Source organism: Phragmites australis, chromosome 1 (assembly GCF_958298935.1).
Source record: "Phragmites australis chromosome 1, lpPhrAust1.1, whole genome shotgun sequence".
NCBI classification, from domain to species: Eukaryota; Viridiplantae; Streptophyta; class Magnoliopsida; order Poales; family Poaceae; genus Phragmites; species Phragmites australis.
The window spans coordinates 48,086,690-48,109,642 of NC_084921.1; the positions used below are offsets into that span (position 1 = coordinate 48,086,690).

Consider the following 22,953-nt stretch of genomic DNA (forward strand, 5'->3'; position numbering starts at 1 on the left):
TTCTTTCCCTAAAGCATGTTAGATTTAGCAGCAGCACGCTATTAGGTTACCTTTAGGCGTATAATATATGCCAACATTTATTGTCATCAGCTCTTTATGGTTCATCAGCGTATGTTCATTAGTGTATGTCATATGTAATATTTATCAGCGTATGTAACTTATGTTCCAGGTTATATGATACTTATCTTGCTATTTTTCGCTCCCGCATGCAGCACAACCTTTTTTCACACCCTCGAAGACCTATTTTTGTGCCCTCAAACCGTGACAACTTATTTTCACGTTTTTAGGCCTTGAAAAACAATTTTTCGAGCCTTCAGACCATGAAAACTGGTTTTTGAATATCCAGGTTGCCAAAACCCAGATTTCGCGTGATGAGGCCGCGCAAACCCAGATTTCACGTGATGAGGACGCGAAAACTCGTTTTTCACGGGACCAGGCCGCGGATAGGTATTATTTTTGTAAATTTCGGTATTTCCATATTATTTTTAAAATTTATGTACAAAATTATAATATTTAAAAAACTCATCATATGCCTCATGATGACGACATTACGGCACCCGTGCGTGCATTAGAGATGATAAGGGCATGTGCAGTGGTACAAACGACTACTGTCTGTAATACGATTCCATGTTACATATACGCAATATAATAGACAAGTTATTATGTAAGTTAGCTTTAAGTAATCTAAATGGCACATAATTGTTAAATGATATGTAGAAAGTTGAGACCGCAAATAACAAGCGATATCTATACAATGGAGGAAATACTGTCTATAACAGTGGTTGTCTGATATTTTAGATCATCTGTTAATTAGTAGACGATATCTTTCTCTATTTTATTTCTCTTTCTTTCACGTCAGATAAAATTATAAGTGACTTTTTCTCTTGATAGCTAACATCACCTCTTTGTACACATCCTAAGACGTTGCGCCCTTTGATCCAGAGCGATTGAATGCAGGCCGTAAGCAGTTGCAAATTGGACCAAGGAATGGGCCGAGATGCACACGAGCGATAAACCAGATCCAGCGTACACACAAGAACTGGGCTGAAATACTCATTCGCATGCTACAAACTGAAAGATCAGAAATCCCGAATGAACGCCGCTTTATACAGTGAATCGAGGCGAATCGGAATCATTGGAAGTTCTGCTTTTCCGAGAGAGAGAGAGAGCCAATCGAAATTCTTAGTTGTTGAACACTGTTGAATGAAGCTAAAACGCCTACCGCAGCCTTTCACACCCGGATGAATTGATCCTCCGTATACCAGTATAATACAGCTATGAGCACATTTAACTGACAAGTACAACACTCCTATGTTTTTTTATACCACGGCAACCGGCAAAACAATTACACCTGAAACATCAAGGGCGCCCTACAAGGTAGTACAGACCACACTAACTGCTCAGCTGATCGCGCCCTCATTTCTTCCACATGCCGCTGATCCTCCTGAGCACGTTGCCGTTCTTCCTGGCCGCCGCATCGTCGTCCAACTCCTCGCACAGGCCCGCGTACTTGCCGCCCTCCCACGACTCGCTCCGCTCCATGACCTTGCCGTTCCCGCCCTTGCCCACCGTGAGCAGCGCCATGGCGGTCTCCGCGGCCTTCCGCCACTGCTCGGCCTGCACCCGCAGGCGCCTCAGCTCGGCCTCCATCTCCCCCTTCTTCGCGGCCTCCGCGGCGTCGGCCTCCGGCGTCCTGGCGGATCCCTTCTCGGATTCGTACTGCTGCAGCTCGAGCTTCAGCTGCCTGTTCTCCTGCAGTGCGCTCTGCAGCTGCTCTTTCAGCTCCTCGGCCGTGATGCCCGTTCTCATCTCAGCTTGTAGCTTCCTGTTCGCGTCCAGGGTGCGCCTCAGCTCCGAGTCCTTGTCGAACAGGCTCGCCTTGAGGAAGATGACCTCGGACTTGGCGCTCTCGAGCGTCGTGGCGAGCTTGCCGTGCCGCAGGTCCGACTCCATCTTTATCTGGTCCATGAGCTCGTACGCGCACTGCGTCTCCACGGTGCTCAGGATCTTCTCTTCTTGGAACCTAGCCTCTGCGGCCTCCAACTCCGATCTCAGCTCGGCGGCCTCGGAACCCGAGCAGTTGCAGCGCTCGCCGGCCTTTGCCGACGTCTCCGCCATCTCCTCCTCGAGAGCCTTGAGCTTGGCACGCGATTCTTCGAGCTCCTTGACCACGAGGCTGAACGAGTCCATCAGCTTGGAGCCGTCAGTGAGCAGCGAGTCGATCGTAGCTCGGCTCGCCTCCAACTGCTGCTTGCACTCCTCGTGCATGGCGCGCACCTGCGCCTCGGCCTCCTCGCTCGCCTTGAGCTTGACCCTGAGCTCATCGATGGTGGCCAGCGCCTCCACCACGTCCTGCCTGCGATCGGCGCGCGCCGCGGCCGCCAGCTGCACGCGGAGGCGGTGCACCTCGCCCATGGCCGCGGCCAGCGCGGCCGAGTCGGCGGCGTGCTGCTTCTGCATGGCCTCCAGCTCCGACTGCCACGAGCGGTCGCGCTCCTGGGACAGCCTGCGCAGCTCGAGGAGCCGGGTCTCCTCGGCCGACGAGAGCTCGGCGAGCTGCGCCTCGGAGTCGCGGACCTGCGCGGAAGCCGCCGCGGCCTGCGCCCTTGCCTCCTCGGCGTCCTGCAGGGCCCGCTTCTTGGAGAGCTCGGAGGAGTGGAGCTGGTCCTTGGCCTTCTTGAGCTCGTCTTGCAGCTGCGACAGCTGGGACTCCAGCTCCGACACCTTCGTCGATGGCCTCCTTTTCTGGTGATTTCATTACACAGAAAGACAAATTAATGCCGACAAGATCACCGGTGGTATTAGTAGTAGCAGTCCCCAAACTCCAGTTGAAAAACCGGTGGTGATTTCCACAGTGACATGTTTAGATACGGAGTGCTAGTGTGAGCTTAAACCAATCGAAAATTGTTCTCGCAAATTATGCCTGAAGCAATTATTTGTGAGAATGCTGCTGGTTTGCTTAATTTCCTTGCCCTTTTCTGTTATCCTTAGAAAAACACAGTTTTTGAAATGCTAGCAGCAATCTTGCTATCAAATAGTACTAGCTGATAATTCTGGTTAGTTCTCTGTATGAGAAAAGGACTAGCATGATAGCATCAGCGCACTTGAAATGCACACCGACGTAATTAGCAAGTCTATTGTTCTGGGTGTTTGATAGGACCATAATCAGTGCAGACTGAGAATGGATACCAATTTTAATTACGCGTTTGCGAGTTCGCGTCAAGTCTATGAAATATGGCTGTTTTGCCGTGTTGGTTCCCCAGACAGGATTGGTAGCAGAACTGGCACCATTATCTTAATTCATCAGCTCGCTAGTAACACGAGGACGGGCTTCAATTATATCTAGGATTTGCTAACCATTCAATACCCCGGAGCAGTTGATGCAAATACAAAATACTTGTCTGTTTCAGTGTAAGTGGCTAATGTTCATAACGTGGCTAGTCTCACTATAATATTTTATCATGATAATCTTTGGTTAAAATTATTCTTATTAGTTTTTAATGTGGTTAGTGTTATTTAGTTACAAAATGTATAAAATAAAAATTAAAAATATGTTAGTGAAAAAGAAAATTATTTATGCTCTAAATTTGTACCTAAATCGTATACACACATTGGTTCAATTTGTATATGTTTTGACAACTATTAAAATCGTGCATTAGGTGCAGACAGTCCAACTAAAATCAAAATAACTGTTGTCTTACCTTCGTGTTGATTGATGTGACAACCTTAAACTATAGTCCTTCTTAATATTATTTAAAAAATTGAATTTTTTTCATTATTTTTCATTATGAATTTTAGCTATCGATTACTTGTATTTTACGTGAACTCTTTATTTAGGTATTTGATTTTTATAAGCCTGTATTTGATATGGATTCTTTTTTTTCTATTATAACCCCAATTTTAATTATTTTTTATTTTATTTTATTTTATTTTATTTTAACTTTTTATTTAGATATTTTGTTTCCCAAACTGTATGAAAATTGAACGGCTAATTTTCCAAAAATATTAATTTCGAATTTAGATATTTATTAATTGTATTTGATAAAGACTTTTTTATTTCTGACTTTAGCTATTTATTAATCGTATTTGTTATGTACTAGTTGGTTTAATCTAGACTATTAGATGCTCATAATAACGAGTGGTCTGATCTTTTGAATTTTGTGATTTTGAGAGTGAATATAGTGATTTCTTTTTCTTTTTAAATAATAATGTAATAGATAGATGAACAGTTTGCTCCATCAAAAGAGATACAGGATGAGACGGAGTGTCAAAGATTAGACGGATATATGGGTTGTTCTGTCTAATCACATAAACAACGAGAAAATAGAGAAAATTCGACGCATTTAAGAACACCTAACAGTCTTTCAAAAACTTGCCACAAACTTAATTTGACGAACTTTCTATGCTAAGACACTATGACAGCACCGGCGTACCAAACGGCAATACTAAGAATTCCTTTTTTTAAGCCAAGCTACTGAAACTCTATTCTGAATTCCGAAATGGACTTTCCGGCCAAAAAAGATCTCTGAAATGGACCAACTCCTCAAGTAAACTAAAGACGAAACAGGGGGTTTGGGCCATTTACCTCTCTCTCCGCGCTCATCGCCATGCGGCGGTCGACCTTGGGGGTCAGCCCGGTGGGCGACTCGGCCGTTCTCGCCGTCCGGCTCGTCTTGTTGCTTCCTTGGGAGGACGTCCGTGTAGGGTGCTCCAAGGAGCCATTCCTTCATGCCAAGAACACACCAAGTAGAATCAGAAAACCTAAAAAAAATCACAAGACAGGCAAGCTCACACCTAAAGCAGCACATTACCTGGAGCTGTTGCTGCTGGAATATAACTTGAGAAAATGCATTCTGTTCAGGGGCAGCATGACTACAGCAGGGGGAAGATTTCGGTGTCTCTCCTCATTTCAAACGCAAACAAAAAGTTTTTTCTTTGGGGGGACTCAAATCGAATCGAGTAAAACCAATTCAGAGCTCTAAGGAAAAACTGCGGAGCGATTGATTCTAGGCTAGCTGAAGCCGCTTCCGGAAGCACGAGACGGATCGAGCATCCAGCTCAAACCAGATGCGAAGAAGAAGAAGAAGAAGCAAGAGGCAATGGGGAACAAAGAATCCGAGGCCGGAAAGCGCAAGAGGCCGACAAGAAGTGGAGGGGCGGAGGAGCAACCGAGCGGAGGAAAGGGGCAGCGGCATTAACTTAACATAATCTCCTCCGCGTAGGCAAGCACGGGCGGGATCGAAAGGGGAGGGAGGGGGAGGGTGCTTTACAGATGCGGGTTAGTAACAAGTGGACCTGCCTGTCCTCCTTGGCTCCGAGCTCAAGAACCAGACAGGAGTTGCGCATGGAGCTATCTGCGAACAGTCACGGTCACATGCACCCTTGATTTGAAAACACGGTTTCTTCCTGGCTCCATGAAAAGATAAATAAAAAAAGGGACCGACAGATAGTGATAAGGAGGAAAATGTAGTTTAGAGCTGCCTAATTGCATGTTTCCATGTCACAGGCTCATAGTTCGTAAATTCAGTGCTGTCTAGCTGTAACTGTTGAAAATCCATGAGCTGAGAGCATAAACAGTTCTTCCTGAACTCTCGTGAGGTGCTCATAGGGTCATACATGCTCCTTCAGGACATTGGCTAGTAGCCACACTGAAGAGTGAAGACCAGATCAGAGAACCACGATGCATATGCACATTGACCTGGGGAGGAGAATCTAACATCGCAGAGTTTGATGCAAAGAGAAATAAACAAACCAAGCATGCAGCAATCATCAAACGGCACATGGAATTTAACTTGGAAGGGGATGAAACGGAACAAACCTTGTCTTGGCCGGCTGCATGGTAGCTATATCTTTATCTCGGAACTCAGAGCCACACCGGCAGGCACTGCTACGGCTCCAAGAGGAAAGCTGCAACGAGACAAAAAGTAAAGTGGTCAGCTCCCTCTCTCCCTCTCGTGAAGGAGAGCAGGGAGATAGAGAGGCCAAGCTCTCTCTCTCTCTCTCTCTCTGCACCTATCTAATCTTCACATGAGCAAAGCAACTAAATAATGGGCAATGCGGGAATTCGGCTGCTGCCTTGCCCGTGTAATCTAGCACTAACTAGTCCTCCAACCACTTAGCCAACTACAAGGACAGACGTGTGGTTTTTTAACACCAGCTAATTGACATCCTTAAATTGGGGGACACATGGTGAGGTGTGCGCAATCCGATTCTTTAAGCTTCGCCACGGGTGATGGCTCTGGTCATGATCGCCACTGCTTGCTAGAAGAGATCGAGTAGTAGAAGGCCTACATGGGATGATGATGATGGTCCCTTGGAAGATAACACATTATACGCACGCACACCACTACAACCACCAGTCTTAAGGCTGCAGAAATGTAGGCCTGAAGCAAGCAGGAATCCACCGCCCCGCACACGGCTTCCCCTTTTGTTTTTGCTCTCTCTTAGTCTTTCCTCTTACTCCACGCCCTCACACAAAAGCAACGGCGCCATCCACACTCGGCACCGCTGAAAGCATGCATCCATGGTGCAAAAGTAGTTGGAGATGGCCGAATTGACAACCACACCCGGATACAGCAACCTCTTATGATTAACAGAAGCACAACAACAGCTAGAAGAAGAGACACGTATTGTTAGTTAGTGCTTCATCTTAGGTTTACGCACGTACCTCTGGAGGACTGGGCTCCTCTTCAGATGAGTGGAGGCGATGAGAGAAAAGCTTGGAGATGATCCAAAGCTTTACAGCTTGTTCGTACCTGGATAGATAAGTATGATGCAAGCTTGTGAGCTAATCTAGGCAGGCAGGTGATAGATTTTGACTGGTATGAGAGGAAAGTGAAGTTGGAGATGGCTCCTCCAATAAGGAATGCATGCTGAATCGAATGGCAAACGAACTCTGAACTTTTGGACCAATTCCAATGGAGAGGTGGCAACGCAAGCATTCGGGGCTGATTGATTGGACCGATCCTGCCATGCGTGGTGCAACCGCGCATGACGTGATGAGATGCATCACGCATGCTCAGGAGTCAGGACATGGCGAGTGAAAGAAGAAGAAGCCTCACCTATCCGGCTAGGAACTAGTACAGAATGGTGGGCTGAAAGATGCCTTTCTTCTCCTCCTCCTCTCGTCTCCTCTGTGTCGCCTGGCCTTCATATCATGCTCTGGGAAGCCATTGCCAAAGGGGGCAAGAGGTGTGGACAGGGGGGCATCTGCACGGGGGAAGTAGGATGTCATCTTCTTTAAATAAGGAGGAAAGCAGACAGGTCGTGAGGATTGCAGAAGGCTGCAGAGAGCAGAGCCGCAAGAGGAAGAACAATCATTTCAGCGTGCTCAGTCTCCCGTGTAGAAAAATCAGTTGGAGTGAGATCTTCGGATCCATACTTGATGTTTCGACAATATTTTGCGATGAATTCCAACACTCTCTGATGTTGCCGTTGGGCTCAATCATGTTGATCTCGGAGCTCGGATATAACGATCGATCCGTGATGTCAACTGGAGCTCTGCTTTGTTACGGCTGAAAAATAGAAAGAAAAGCTCGTAGTCGGTGGCGGCAACTGCGCACCTCACGTGCAAACCAAGATAAAATGGCTAAACGAAGCAAGTATGCAGTTCTAGCTCTACTTGCGGAGCAGGACTTTCGACTGAATTATGCATCGGTTCACTGTTCTGTTTTCCACCGTCTATACAGTTACTGCTCCAGATAAAAACCAGCAGATAATTAATCAACCGCACGGTGAAGAGTGTTTCTACAGTAGCATTTCACCACCGAAAGAGAAGGGCAGATCAGGTGTTTGTACTGTAGCCTTCCGCCGTGTCCGCGGAGGTGTCCCCCGCCGGTACGAAACGGTCACACGCATGGGCGACAAGGAGACCAGTCGGAGCAGAGACCCAGCTCGCGTCCGTAACACGACGGATATATTGCTCCCGAGCTCGATCGACGCGGCGGACCACTCGCGGGCGGGGACGTTGGCTAGAGTACAAGCAACGCGCGCGCGCGCTCGTAGCGGCAGCATGGCATGCAGCGGGCGCGGTTTTGGGCCGGCTCCCGCGCCGCGGTGCGCGATGCTGCCGCGCGCGGCCGGGCATGGGGTACGCGCCAAGCGGACTGCCGGGGGAGCGCCATGTGAACTCGCGCGCAGAAAAGTCGCATGTGAGCCGTTTCAGAGATCCTGCGCCAGGCGTGTACGGGCGGCTACTGCCAAATCAACGTTCATGCATGCCTCCCGGACCCCGTGTAGTTTCTGAAATGTACCGCACTGCTCGTTTTTTTTTCTCCTCTACGGATCTCAAGGCACGCGGTGCATTGGCTGAATTCTGAACACCGAGAGCAAATCTTACTGACAGAACCAATCCATTGATTCGAATCCCGGTGCACCCGGCCGATAATGTTATCTGAAAGCAATCCTGCGTGCCTACGGTCTCGATCCTGAACACACGGCGATCACATCAAACAGCTGCCGGCGGGTAGACGCCGTACTTTAGTTGCTTGCCGTTGTATCCACTGCTCGGTTGACACCTACGTACGCCCAGCTCCGTCGTCCCGTCCACCGGCCGTCCGCTCGCACGTGCGTGCAGCGAATGCATTCAACACGCCGGCCGCTCCGCTCGTGTTGCGATCGCGACGACGGCTTTGGTTAGCAACCACCGAAGTAATGGCAAAGGCAAAAAAAAAAAAAGAAGATACGGCGTGCAGTGCCAGCTGATTATGCGTGCTCGACGGTTGGCGTCCACGTAGTACGTCGACGTGCTAGCTGCCGGTTCCCTAGCAGTCGGTCCTGTAGCCTTAGGCTTCCATGCAGCTCCACTGACCAGCTGGTATGGTCTTATATATCTTTCGCTCTACGTGGCTACTGTATTAGCGAACCTCTTTGTTTGGGACAAACCGGACGTCGTTTTCACGGAGGGCTGATCACGATCGATCGACGATCCTCCGACTGGGAGAGCCAACCCTCGACGGTTCCAACCGTTGCGACTCTCAAGATCTGCTCGACGATACGGTTTCTGCTGATTAATAAGCGGTGAAATATCTACGGTTTTTTAAATTATGATTTACTCCAGGCGCTCTGGTGTTTTACCTAAGAAGGACCGAGATGACACATAGCTTCGAGCCTGGGTAGATGTTGTGCTCGACGGCACCGTCTACCGGCTAAGCAAGCGCTCTGGGATCTAATAAGCATGAAAGTGAGAACGGTACTTGCTGTATTAATCAGCACAAAAGCAACACCTCGTGAAACTCCAAAGTCGAACTTAAATAGAAATAGACACTGCAACAGCAATCTTCTAACAACATGAAGTGAACCTGCATGTCGAAATCAAGGAGACCCTTCACGTATTGCTTTCTCTCTCTCTCTCTCTCTCTCTCTCTCTCTCTCTCTCTCTCTTCTCAAATTTTTGGGATTTTGGGAGAAACTTTTGCAAAATTAATGGAGAAAAACTTTTGCAAAAAACTTGTGGGGATATTTTTTTTTTCCAAAAAGTATAACAAGAAGTCTCGGTCTACAAAAGGGAAAGTCTAGTGGAGTGGAGCTTACCTGGAAAGAACGGTGGGAAGGATGCGCGAGGGGACTGCTCGCGCGCACGCGCCCGACCGCCCGCTCATTAGCAGGCCCCATGAACAAGCGAAGCCACTGCTCGACACTCTGAGAGAGTAGCCAGATTCGGGTTCAAAATTTTGCGAGTAGGCCGTGTTGCAATTCCAAACGAATCTGATGCGGCCCGGATATCCCGCCAATAAGGCCCACGTCACAATCACCTTATTCGCCCGCGCCCAGCCCACGCCACTGCTCATGCATGCACCCGCGACCCGACACCACCAGGACGGCGCGTGCCAGCCTCAGCTTTGCACATCTGGTCCTGAGGAGAGGAAGGCCCAGTCCGTGAAACGCGGGACCGTTAGGGTCTTTTTATTTTTTGTCTATTTATTTAAATATTAATGTTAGAAAATATAAAAATAAAAAAACTCTGTGTTTGGTTGCCTATCCTAATGGACACGTATAATATAATAGATCAACTTGTTTGATGGTTTATATTTATTGTTTTAATTTGGTTTGGGTGTGAATATATGTTTTCATTACGATTCGAGAGTAACCTTTATGAATCATAGTCTAGTTCGATAAATATAGATTCGTGCATTTATTTATATAGACGTACATATTTATCAATATTATAAAATATTTTAATACGAGCAACCAATTATAATCTTAACTTTTATATCTTTTTATACGACATCAGATTTGATTAAGCAAATAAAAAATTAATTTAGCTTATTCAGATAAATACACGAACAAAATATTTTTATTTTTAATAAATATAAATTCACCGAGTCTAATTTCGCTGAGCCAGATAAGACCAACTCCAACGAAATCTTCAATCTGCAGAAATCGAGTGTTACAGTAATTTGTGGTGCACTGTAGCGCCTGTTTTCCTCTCCAACAGAAGCGGCATTACTCCCTACAGTGATACAGTTTGCCGAGCATAGGGGAATGGGAGAGGTAAACTTGCCGCCTACTGTACCGATCCGTAACACTGTGCACTGAGTATGTGTGTGGGTTCGAGGGGAGGAGGAGAGTAATAGAAGGTAGGAAATAGGGTTTCTGTTAAAGATGAAAAAAATAGAGAATGCTGTAATAGTATTAAAGAATTCTATAATAATATTATAAGTATGAATTTTTAAGTACCTGTTGAAGATGATTTTAATATAATGCAAATCCATCCGAAAACAAAGACAACCTTTTGCGTAGAAACCTGGAAACCCGGGGGGCCGAACGCCCAATGGAAACCTCGACCGGTCCGCGCCCACCCAGGGGGGCCCACGGGCCAGCAGTGGCCGCCTTCCGAGCCGCTTCCTTCCTCTCCGATCCCCGATGGGTCATGGCAGTTGCGCACTTGCAATAGACAATAGAGTTTGAGAATAGAATTAGACCGAGCCCCTCAGATCTGAGGCACACCACCGCACCGCGTCCTCCTCCTCGCGCGCGAACCTTCTGGAAGCTTCGGGAGGGGGCTCCGGCGGGAGGGAGCGGACGGGATGGGGGTGTTCGACCGGCTGCCCCCGATGGACCACCTGCGGTCGGAGAAGATGTGCTTCGTGCAGCTCATCATCCCCGCCGAGAGCGCGCGCATCGCGGTCACCTACCTTGGCGAGCTCGGCCTCCTCCAGTTCAAGGACGTGAGTGCACCTCCCTCTCTCTCGCCGCCTGTCGCTCCCCACCCGCCTCTGGCCTTCTCGCCCGGATCGGCCTGATTCAACGTCGGGGCTCGTGATCTCTCTCCCGCCCCCGCTCGCTCGCGTCACGCTCCGTGCTGTGTTAGATCTCGCTCTCAGCCGTGGTCCGACCGAGGGCTAATGTTTGATCTCGGGTGTCATTGGATCCCGAGGTTTGCCGCGCGTTTCTTGTTTGAGCTGGTTTGGGCGGCTGCTTTGATCCGTCAGTGGTTGCGAGGTCGTTTCAGATCAGTGGGCTCAAACCGGGTGGTCCCATTGAGGCCGCAGGTTCACGGGAGCGCCACAGAGATTTGATGATAAGCGTGGAATTGGATTAATGTGCTTTAGCTTCATTTGATCATATTCATAGTATCCATCTGTGTTGAGCTTGGGCCAGTTTAAGCAAATGAATTGCCACTCTGTGTTTTGAGCCAGTCTGCACTAACGAATTATTAGAAATGTGGATAACCGTTTGTTGGTGATACCATGAACACAGAGTTGCATGCTTTTAAATGTCAAGTTTTACTGTTGAATTGACGTAATGAAACGAGTAGGGAAGTTTTTGTGTATGTGTAAGCTTTTATATGCTTAGTTTTACAAGCACTTTTTATACCTACCAATTATCATAACGGTGCTGTTTTTTTTATGTTGAGGAATTCAGTGTCTTTATCAGTTTATTTTAATGCTGTTTGAGGGAAAATATTAGAAGGATAGTAGGCTTTAGAATTTGTCATCTTCCCTGGTAATTTTTCTTTTCATGATATTTGCATTGTGAAACTGTATTTATTTTAGTTGGTGACTATATATGAAGAAAGAGACATTACTTTTTGACTTTGTTGTTATGGTGTCATCGTAGAAAAAACAATAGCGCCTGCTTTCAATTTAAAAGTTTTGTTTCTGTTTGGCTGCAATGGATTTTGCTGATCTCTTTTCTTATCTTCTGCAGTTGAATGAGGATAAGAGTCCTTTCCAGCGTATATTTGTCAATCAGGTATTCCAGCTTATGTTATTCTTCATTTCATTTTTGTGTTGATCACATTACTTTGCACGCACCTGTGTTTTTATTCTACTACAAATGCCATATTTTACTTTCTATTCTTCTTCATGCATTTGTTGTATTGTTAGCAAAGATCTTTGCTTGGATGTTATGATTATGTAGTACTCAGATAGCATTCCTTGTTTATCTTGGACTATTCAATATGAAGTAAGACAGATGGTTAGGTTTTTAAGTTTTAACAAGACAGATCACTGCAAGGAAACTATCATATTGAGAATCATTATGGAGTTCTCTATTGATTTTTTGGAATTTGGAATGGAAGACAAGAAAGATTATATAGAAAGTAATTTGTTGTTAGTCATTGTTGGAACTATTATCATCAACAGTAACTGAAGGGGTTCGTTGGAGCTACATACACTCTTATAACTATGCTTAGTCTTGCTCGGCGAAGGCTGCGGACTTTGGTGCTTGGTGAAGGTACTTCTTCCTCCGTAACTGAAGTCGAAGGTACCTCTTCGCCCTGCTCGGCGAAGGGGGTTTCGGCGAAGGCTGTTGCTGAGGCTTCGGTTAACGTAGTCGATGTAGCAGAGGTTGAAGGATGCTACCGTGGCTCGCTGAAGTCAATGATGTCTTTGCGTCTCTGCTCACGTGCGCCGGCCAAACTCTTAGGACCTAGGACGGGATTTAAACCCTGGTGCCCTCCGTAGCGTCTCTTGATCGTTGTTCGTGAGTGGGGAAAGATGCCATGTTATTGTCGTAGTCGAAATCGGTGTGGGCGAAGTCGTCGTGGACGAAGCCCCTCTGTCGACATCAAAGTCGACGAAGGCGAAGGTGTTGCGGCCCAAGCCCCTCTGGTTGACGTGGTCATAGTCGACGAAGGCGAGTTGTTGCGGCCGAAGCCCCTCTGGTCAATGTCAAAGTCGATGAAGGCGAAGTTGTCGTGGCCGAAGTCCCTTTGGTCGACATGGTCATAGTCGACGAAGGCAAGGTCGTCGTGGCTGAAGCCCCTCTGGTCGATGTGGTCATAGTCGATGAAGGCAAGGTCGTCGCGGTCGAAGCCCCTCTGGTTGACGTTGTCGTAGTCGACGAAGGCGAGGTCGTCGCGGTCGAAGCCGCTTTGGTCGATGTCAAAGTCGATGAAGGCGAAGGTGTAGATGAAGCCGAAGGCGAAGACGACTCTCTTTGAGTCGATGACGAAGTCGAAGACGACGAAGACTCCAACTAGAGCTTTGTCGACCTAGCCGAAGTCGAAGGCGAGGATGACTCTCTTTGAGTTGATGTCGAAGTCGAAGGAGACGAAGACTCTTACCAGAGCTTCATCGACGTAGCCGAAGCCGAAGGCAAATATGACTTTCTTTGAGTTGATGCCGAAATCAAATTTTAAGAGGCCAAAGTAGTGGTTGTAGCCGACAGTGGTGGTCGGCGATGCACCATACACGAAGTAATCTTTGGCTTTGCGGGGCTCGAAGGGCTGTGTTTCCTTAAGACTTACTGTCTGAGATTCGAGTGATGCGGTTGCCTTTACCTCAGGCCATGCGACACCTCGATTCTGCATCGTATGGGCCACAACCTGCTCTTTAAGTCGATTTGCGCTGCCTTTGCTCAAGGACCAGCGGCACTTCGACTTCTTGTCCTACAGGACTAGATACACTTTGCACCTTTTTCAGAAACAAAAAACACATAATAACCGATGTATGCTTTGGCGTATGCACATGAAGAATAAATACTTCAATGCATGGATATAATGCATGTGTGCAGAAAGTACCAAACTTCTATGCATATTGAGAATAGTTATTTTGATGTATTCAAGTAATGCAATACGTGGTGCAAGTACTTGACACTTCGACTTTTTCTTTCTGTGGGGGTGCCTTGCCTCTGGCGAGGATGAGCAACACCTCGAGTTTTCTTGTGAAGGTGCATTGCCTATGTTTTGTTGAGCAACACCTTGAATTTTTCCTTTCTGAATGTCCGTTTTGACTTCAGTGCGAGGCTGGCACTCTTAGCTCCCTACTTGTTTATGATCCGAAGAATTGATTGATCTTCGGTGCGAGGGCATGCACTTTTAGCCCCCGTCTTTTGTAATCCGAAAGCGCTAACTGCCTGTGAATTACCTTTGGTACAGGGGCAGGCACACTTAGCCCTCGTCTTTTGTGTGTGTGTGTGAAATAGATGCACACATGGTGCAATCGAAGAGCAAATTCTTTAGCATAAGAATATATGCGGTAGCGAGGATAAAATCTTCGGTATATGAGGGATAAGCCCCATCTTGCGAAGATAATACATTCTTGCAAATGAGTAATAAGGGATTTCTTATATGAAGGTTAAAAACTGCGTGTGGGGAATAAACACCCTCTCGAGCAGAGGGTAAGACATGCATACGCAAAGAACAGGTGCTTGGATGCATATAAATAATGCAAGCGCAAAGAAGGATGAAGGGTCTCTCGCTCTTTGGAACTGGGATCCCTACGGACGGCGGCATCTATTGGAACTATTGTCATCAATAGTAATCGAAGGGATTCATTCCAGGCAAAGAGACAAGAGTGGAGATGAGAGGAATCAGCCTCCTTTGCCTTTGACCTCTTAGGTCCTTTATATAGGTGGGGCAGGAGAGGTAAATCTTCGTCTTCAGCCCTTGGTAGGGTATAAATATTACAAGAAGGCTCTTAGGCCTTTACATGGGCTGCTTTGTTACATGGGTTGGTGCCTTTCCCTCAACAGTCATTCTATCAGTTGTGTTCTTGTCAGATTTTTTGTGAAAAATAAGTATCATTAGCTAAGGTAGCAAAATGCCTAAATTTAAGAAGTTATTTTTCTAATTATGGACACACATCAGTTATGATATTTCAGTTCTCTAGTACCAGTAGTCTAGTACAACCAAGCATCACGGATTGGGTGTTTCACTGCCATAATATTAGTAGTTAATATTTCTCCTCTTTTGTAAGACAATTAGAGCGAACATATAGAATTAACCAAATTTAGTATATTCTTTAAAAAGAATTAATATAATTTACTAAACTTCTTATTTCTTTCCCTTTTTGTTTTAGAAAACCGTTAGAAATAGCCGATCAACAAGAATGCAATTAAACTAATAAACTGCGACTCTTGTTCGGGAAGCGGGGGGGGGGGGGGGGGTTCAAATATCATGAGTATTGGATTCCAATTAAGTCACCTGATGGAAATATACTCATGGCACCGGGTAACGTTCCTTTTTTTCCACTTTAGCACAATATAATAAAATGATGAAGTGATCATTTATGGAACTTTTTTGGACCGTTGCTTTCCTCTATTGTGTGTTCTCAAATACACCAACACCCCATGCTATCCTCAGTAACTTTTTTATATCGACAAATCTGCCCCAATTCCCCTGCAGGTAAAACGATGTGCAGAAATGTTACGTAAACTAAGATTTTTCAGTGATCAGATCAACAGGGCAGGTGTAAAATCTTCTGTTATACCTGCACTTCAACCAGATATTGATCTGGAGGAGCTAGAGGTGCATTATTCATCTTTCCTGGAACAAAAGTTTTCTTTTATGACTACATATTTCTGTAAAAGTAGCTGTTTTAAGGGAAAATAAGTAGCTTGTTTGAGGGAAAACGAACACTTGCTTTTGTTGGTTCTCCAGGCAAAATTGGGTGAGCATGAACATGAGCTGCTTGAGATGAATATGAATAGTGACAAGCTACAACAGGCATACAATGAACTTCTTGAATTCAAGCTGGTCTTGTCAAAGGTTGTATCTCGATTCTTGTGAAACATGAAATTGTCCATCCAAGTATTTTTTTTTCCTTGTGTCTATTCAAATGAAAGATAAAAGATCTGAACTAGTATGCTTCTGCCACCATCTAATGATAGCCCTAATGGTTTTTCTTTAGGAAATAAAATGAGAAAGGTACTGTAGCTAATGAGTAGGCACATTTTCCTTTTAAATTAGGAACTGTAAATCTGTAACCCTGCTTGGCAAGCATAATTGCCTTCTTTAGTTATTATCATATGTCAGTAAAATATTGGCTTCGGTTTAAATAGTGTGTTTGCTCCTTGTTCCGTTCCTTGTTTTCTCAAACAACATCTTGCAGGCAGGTGGCATCCTTGCTTCTTCTCACAACCATGCAGCTTCAGCTGAGCGGGAGCTAGATGAAAACATATATGACAAGGAAGTGGACGAGGGAGACACCTATTTACTCGAACAGGTCTTAGTTTAGTTCTGATCCATAAACTTAACATTATTCCATTTTTCCCGTTCAATCATAACGCAATTTTTTTTTCCAGGGAGTACATCAAGGGTCTCATGGAAATTCTGGAGTGAGATTTGTCAGTGGGATAATATTGAAGTCTAAGGCATTGGCTTTTGAAAGGATGCTTTTCCGAGCTACAAGAGGAAATATGTTATTCAATCAGGCGCCTGCCGGGGAACCTGTAACTGATCCCATATCTGGTGAAGAGGTCTGATAGTCATGGTTTGCCGACTTTGCCCTTGCTAATTCTTGTGTATATTGAGTTATAGTTATTGCTAAATTTGCCTCAAATTATTTGCCGATTATGCTAGCTGCAATCCATTTTCTCTCTTTCATTTAGTTTTGCCAAAATCAACGCATATTCCAGTACTGAAATTCAACTTTGTGTGCTACAGATCATTCAGTACCTTGAAACCTTCAAAGCTTCTGAAATTTTAACATTTTGACAGGTAGAGAAAACTGTTTTCTTAGTTTTCTTTTCCGGGGAACAAGCAAAAGCAAAGATACTAAAGATTTGTGATTCCTTTGGAGCAAGTTGCTACCCTGTTCCTGAGGAGATGGTCAAGCAGAGACAAATTTTCCAGGAGGTAATTTAATTTCCTTTTTAGCACACTAGTTTATTTCTTCAGTTTGAATTGCAAAGTATGAATTGACCTTACTTATTGCTATTTTATTGGAGTGATCTCGAGGCTTCAACAATATCTGACTTACAATTTTCTGCTTTTGGGGTGTCCGTGTGTTTCCTTTTTTTGGGGTGTGTGTGTGGGGAGGGGGGGGGGTTCTTAATCACCTTTCTACTATTTATTTGGTCAAAAAACCTGTCCCCAAACAAATTAGCTGCCATAGCTTACAGATTTCATTCAGTATAAAAGCTGGACTGTAACCTGGATGATGTTCACTATTTGTGTGTCAAACAAATTTTCTGCACAATATAGATGACAATCTTTTATCCATCATGATGTAATCTCAATACTATCAACTGAAGTAGTAACTGCCATAAAACTTTTGTCAGGTTTCTGCACGCCTCTCTGACTTGGAAGTTACTTTGGATGCTGGAATCCAGCACAGAAACAGAGCTCTTGGGTCAGTAGGGTCACAATTGTGGAGGTGGATAATCATGGTAATCAAGTAAATGCCAATTTCTCTCTCTTTTTTAATTTATTTTCGTACCCTTTCACCCCTCAAGATCTGTGGCCATTTCTCGTGTTACTAAATGAAAATTGTGAATCATAACATTTTTGCATTCCTTTTAGGTTAAAAGGGAGAAAGCTGTATATGACACACTGAACATGCTGAACTTTGACGTGACAAAGAAATGCCTTGTTGGGGAAGGCTGGTGTCCTATATTTGCTAAAACACAGGTAGAGAGAAGACATTTATTTGAATTATTGTGATCATTCCTTTTTTCATGGAACAAAAGTTTTAGAACATTTTTCTTACTTCCAACTTGCATTTCAGATCAAGGAATGTTTACAGCGTGCAACACTTCACAGCAACTCACAAGTTGGAACGATATTTCATGAGATGGACACTATTGAATCACCACCTACATATTTCCGAACTGATAAATTTACCAACGCTTTCCAGGAAATTATTGATGCGTACGGGTATGTCCACAATTGTGAAATTCAGCATGAACAAATGACTTTAATTTGTTCTACTTTCGATTTTTGTGAGTTATTTATAATTATCACCAAATGATAGCCTAAAACAAATTAATCGTGGTAAACCAGGTATACTAGGTACTTGGTCCAGGACATAAGTTTTCTGTCCCATTTTTGAAGGGTTGTTGGTTGAACTTGGGTGGTGATCAAGTGATAATACATCATTAGATTACAGTATATTAAATTTAAAATAGATGTGAGGTTGAGCCTGAGTTGTTTTAAAATTTAATTGTTTAAGGGCTTGTTGAGTGCTCAGTAGTTTCCATGAGCTTTTAGTATTGGTGATCTTACAAGGTTGATTACTTCTTGAAACCTTGGAGGTTATTTGAATGCGTACTTGGTGTGACTGCTTTTGTCTGGGAATGATTTCTTTTAATTTATCCCATTCTCTTATGTTAGGATAGTTTCATCATGAACCTTACATAGTGAGTGTGATCATGATTTTATATTCTTGCAGTGTTGCTCGATATCAAGAAGCTAATCCAGCTGTATATTCTGTTGTCACATTCCCATTTCTTTTTGCTGTTATGTTTGGAGATTGGGGTCATGGAATATGTCTGTTACTAGGAGCTTTGGTTCTTATACTTCGTGAGAAGAAACTTTCCTCTCAGGTATACTTGGCTGAACTTGAACCATTTTCTTTCTTTATTTGTTATAACTATTACAAACAAATCTGGTATTGCATTATTACTATTGTAAAGAGTTTCTTTCTATTGTTAGTCCAATACGTATTACAGATGGAATTTGTTCACCTGAAAAAAATTTCTTGGAATGGCAAAACGCTCCACTCCTTTTTGTTTTTTGAACATCTTTCTCATATCTGATAGAGGTAGAGGCACAGGGGCCTGTTATGTCACAAGATTCCTTCAGAAATATGGCAGATAACCCATTTAGTCATGATATATTTGCATACAAGTATAGAAAATCACTCTTATATGTAGTTGGAATCCAGTGTAATACTTCTGCATTAAGAGAAGCCAGTGAAGAGGTGTTCTGGGCCCTCTGGCTCCAGTGACACTTATCTATTTAAGCCATGAGTACAATTCCGTGCATTTGAAAATCTCCGTTTAAATGTATCATGCTTAGAAGCTATTGGTTGCTTTTAGTTAAGCTTTGCATCTTATCATTTATTTTTCACATTGTGTGCGCTAGCGTGTTCAGCCTCTTCCAATAACCTCCGATCCATTACTTATTTCAGAAGCTTGGTAGCTTTATGGAGATGGCATTTGGTGGGCGCTATGTTATTCTTTTGATGGCATTATTCTCAATATACTGTGGTCTTATATATAATGAATTCTTCTCAGTTCCATTCCATATATTTGGCAAATCTGCGTATGAATGCCGGGATAAAAGCTGCAGGCATGTCTACTATTTTATTTGTTTATGTTTTAATAAGATAATTGTTCTTTATATTTTCGTTTGTGCTGGAGAAATTAGTATATCAGTTAAATATCTCAACTAAGCTCAACTATTTGTTAATTCTTATTCTGTTATGCTGGTTGCCGGATCGAAATCCCAGTTTTATTGGGTTACAGTGTCTTGCCATGGCAGCAAGGTTTTAAATAGCTAGCTATAGCTGCGCATTAGTTGTTTCGGACCTCAAATGCATAGCAACGGGCCAATCTTCCGCTATATGAGCTATTAGCAATATAACCCTAAATAGCTGCGCTATTTGCCATAGCTCGTAGCTAGAGATAGCTCCGCTATCATACATATGTACCCACATGACAAAAAAAAAAGTTAATTTCGAAATCCAACTTCGCTAGAAAACCTAAAAGCATTTCTTATAAGCTTGAACTATGATAAAACCTAGTAAGACATCATATCTAGCTCTTTTTTCAATACTCCAACACTTGTATTTCGTACTGATTAAGTAATTTTTGTTAAGAATATTATGACTTATAATCTTATTGTATTATATATAGTACCTTCTTATGTACAGTCTTATTCCTTTTCTAAACATGAACTATATTATGTAAAAACTTCAATATTTTGTATTCATTAATACTAAAACTCGACGAAGGATAGCTACCGCGATAGCTTCTATAGCTTTTCTGGGATCATGCTGAGAAGCCGCGAAATTGCGATTTTAAAGCTTGCATGGCAGTAATCGCTATATCTCCAATTTGCTGTGTGAACGAGCAAGTGTTTTTTTTTACCTTACACCATTACACCACTAAAAGTCGCTATCACTGAATATGTGCAGTGTACATAATAAATACATGAACTTACCGGAAGTGTATACATAACTTTATTTTCTGTAGTACCAAAGAGCTATATACATCCAACATTAGAGACACATGCACAATCGTTCACTCTTCATGCAAGAGCCTTTTAACTTGGAAATTATATGCACGTACTACACAAATCATGGCAATGAGTTTCATTTAGTGTATTATCTGTAGTAAAGTTTGTTTTGTTGCTCGGTGGTAACCAGTTTTGTTAAAGGTCTAGAGAGCTTTATCCATTTGTTTGTTTCCCTTTCTAAATGCCTGATACGTAATGTAATGTTGGAACTTCTTGTCTAACATCATATTAGCACTGGTAGGTCAAGGAAGCAACCTTTGCATGTAACACACTTTAATGTCAGATAACCATGTACTGAATATTTTGTCCCAGAAGATTTAACACTTACTCTGTGTGCTTCAGTGATGCACATACTGCTGGTCTCATCAAAGTCCGTGATCCCTATCCTTTTGGAGTGGACCCAAGTTGGCGTGGAAGTCGGTCTGAGCTACCCTTTCTAAATTCATTAAAGATGAAGATGTCTATACTAATGGGTGTCGCCCAGATGAACTTGGGGATCGTATTAAGTTATTTTGACGCGAAGTATCATGGAAATTCCCTTGACATAAGGTACTGTATGTTCCTTTGTATCTTCTCTTTCAATGCAGTCAAATTGGGGGGGGGGGGGGTCAATGCAGTGTTTTTTAACTATATGCATTCTTCAGGTATCAATTCATACCGCAGGTGATTTTCCTGAATAGCCTTTTTGGTTACTTAGCACTCCTGATTCTCATCAAGTGGTGCACGGGCTCTCAAGCCGATCTGTATCATGTCATGATATATATGTTCCTTGATCCTGCTGGAGATCTTGGAGAAAATCAACTGTTTTGGGGCCAAAAGGAACTCCAGGTTTTATGATGCTCCCTTTTAACAATATAAAACAAATACTCTGTATTTGTAGCATCCTTCGCGCACCAACTTATCAGCTTCTCCCTTTCAGATACTTTTGTTGATTCTGGCTATGGTAGCTGTTCCATGGATGCTCTTCCCAAAGCCATTTATATTGAAGAAACTTCATAAGGAGGTATTGTTATGAAAAATATTCTTGGAAAACATATTAAGCCAACTTTCTATATTAGTTTCTTTGCTATCATGCTAACCCTTTTAATTAGGGCATCCAAGAAATTTCTCAAAAAAAAAAAGAGAGGTGATAGTCCTAAATATGTTCCACTCATAAAATTTCAAGTAAATGATCAAGTGCTTAAGGGAAACAAATTGAATATCTTCTTCTGTTTGAGTAAGCAAGGAACCTTGATCGTGAGTGCAATATCTAGAGAATCACTACTAATCTTCCATGCCTGATGCAGAGGTTTCAGGGTCACACCTATCGTTTCCTAGGGACATCTGAAATGGATCCAGATTCTGAACCTGATTCTGCTCGAGCGCGTCACGACGATTTCAATTTTAGTGAAGTTTTTGTTCATCAAATGATACATTCCATTGAGTTTGTACTTGGTGCAGTTTCAAATACTGCATCTTATCTTCGACTTTGGGCCCTGAGGTTTGCCTCTTGTGTTATTTTGCTGCAAATTTTAATTTCTCCCGGTTCAATTCCTCACTTGTGTGTATTGTTGTTGGTTCAGCTTGGCACATTCCGAGCTGTCAACAGTTTTCTATGAGAAGCTGCTGCTACTTGCCTGGGGGTAGACACCTTTCTCCCTTTTGACTTTGACAAATTTTGCAATCAGTTCTCCATGTATTATGTCTGCTTTTCATATAAGAAACCTTCTAACTTTCCTTTTTACTTGCACGATGCATGCAATTTTTAACAATGGCTTAAATTGTTTACTGTATTGTTCATATAGGTATGACAGTCTTGTCGTGAAGTTAGTGGGGTTTATAGTTTTTGCTTTTGCCACTGCCTTCATATTGCTCATGATGGAATCGCTGAGTGCCTTCCTGCATTCTCTGCGTCTGCACTGGGTTGAGTTTATGAACAAGTTCTACCATGGGGATGGCTACAAATTCAAACCATTTTCATTTGCTCAGCTAGCAGACGACGAAGACTAATACATGTGAAATTCAGCACGTAAAGAGATTCAGTTTGTTTCTTGCAATTTTTGGAGCGTACAGGAGTGGAACTTTATGGGCAAGATGGGTTTCCCCAGATACACAGCATTTTACAGTCCGCCAGACTTATTCCTTAGCGCATCCGTGCAGTCGTAGTTCAGATTGCCAGCGTCGGGGAAGGAGATTTTGTAAGTTCACGGCAATATTGTAGAGGGCAGGTTTATCGTACAGTTCCTCCAACCGAGATGCAGATTATAGTTGCTAACAAAAAAGATAGAAATGTAGATTTGCTCTGCCTACTTTTAGCTTTTAAATGTTATCAAAGTGACTGGCCCTCGCCACTTATAAATGGAAATTAGACTCTTTTTTGGCCATTCTTGTGCCTAGGCTGGAACAAAGGCATGACAGATGTTAACTGTATTGTTTTTCAATTCAAATAAGTAGTTGTCCTTGTACTTATTCTTTTAAATGCTGCTATTTTGTCTGCTGTGTCCACGTTTCATGTATTGGAGGATCCTGCAGCTCTCATGAGATGATTAATTATTTAAGTTAGCTTT

General features: G+C 43.6%; 2 protein-coding genes across 4 annotated transcripts; one reads left to right on the plus strand and one right to left on the minus strand.

Moving 5' to 3' along the window:
• Window positions 1-1,179: 1,179 nt before the first annotated feature.
• Window positions 1,180-7,872, minus strand: LOC133923921 (interactor of constitutive active ROPs 2, chloroplastic-like). 3 transcript variants are annotated; one of them, XM_062369234.1, is made up of 7 exons: window positions 7,728-7,872; window positions 7,062-7,514; window positions 6,668-6,755; window positions 5,819-5,907; window positions 4,812-5,406; window positions 4,586-4,724; window positions 1,180-2,745 (listed from the first exon to the last, which is right to left on the minus strand). In XM_062369234.1, the coding sequence occupies exons 5-7, from the start codon at window positions 4,868-4,870 to the stop codon at window positions 1,417-1,419; spliced, it is 1,527 nt and encodes a 508-aa protein (XP_062225218.1). In that variant the 5' UTR covers window positions 4,871-5,406; window positions 5,819-5,907; window positions 6,668-6,755; window positions 7,062-7,514; window positions 7,728-7,872; the 3' UTR covers window positions 1,180-1,416. The 3 variants fall into 3 exon arrangements, with proteins under 3 accessions (XP_062225218.1, XP_062225225.1, XP_062225232.1); XM_062369241.1 differs by lacking the exons at window positions 4,812-5,406; window positions 7,728-7,872 and having other exon boundaries at window positions 7,062-7,562; XM_062369248.1 differs by lacking the exons at window positions 4,812-5,406; window positions 7,062-7,514; window positions 7,728-7,872 and having other exon boundaries at window positions 6,668-6,776.
• A 2,999-nt stretch (window positions 7,873-10,871) lies between these two features.
• LOC133923945 (V-type proton ATPase subunit a1-like) lies at window positions 10,872-22,865 on the plus strand. The gene is made up of 18 exons (XM_062369261.1): window positions 10,872-11,168; window positions 12,151-12,195; window positions 15,572-15,694; window positions 15,827-15,934; window positions 16,278-16,391; window positions 16,471-16,644; window positions 16,886-17,023; window positions 17,449-17,556; window positions 17,690-17,797; window positions 17,895-18,043; window positions 18,558-18,711; window positions 19,299-19,459; window positions 20,750-20,956; window positions 21,052-21,235; window positions 21,327-21,410; window positions 21,694-21,887; window positions 21,970-22,029; window positions 22,192-22,865. The coding sequence occupies exons 1-18, from the start codon at window positions 11,028-11,030 to the stop codon at window positions 22,394-22,396; spliced, it is 2,457 nt and encodes an 818-aa protein (XP_062225245.1). The 5' UTR covers window positions 10,872-11,027; the 3' UTR covers window positions 22,397-22,865.
• Window positions 22,866-22,953: the final 88 nt, after the last annotated feature.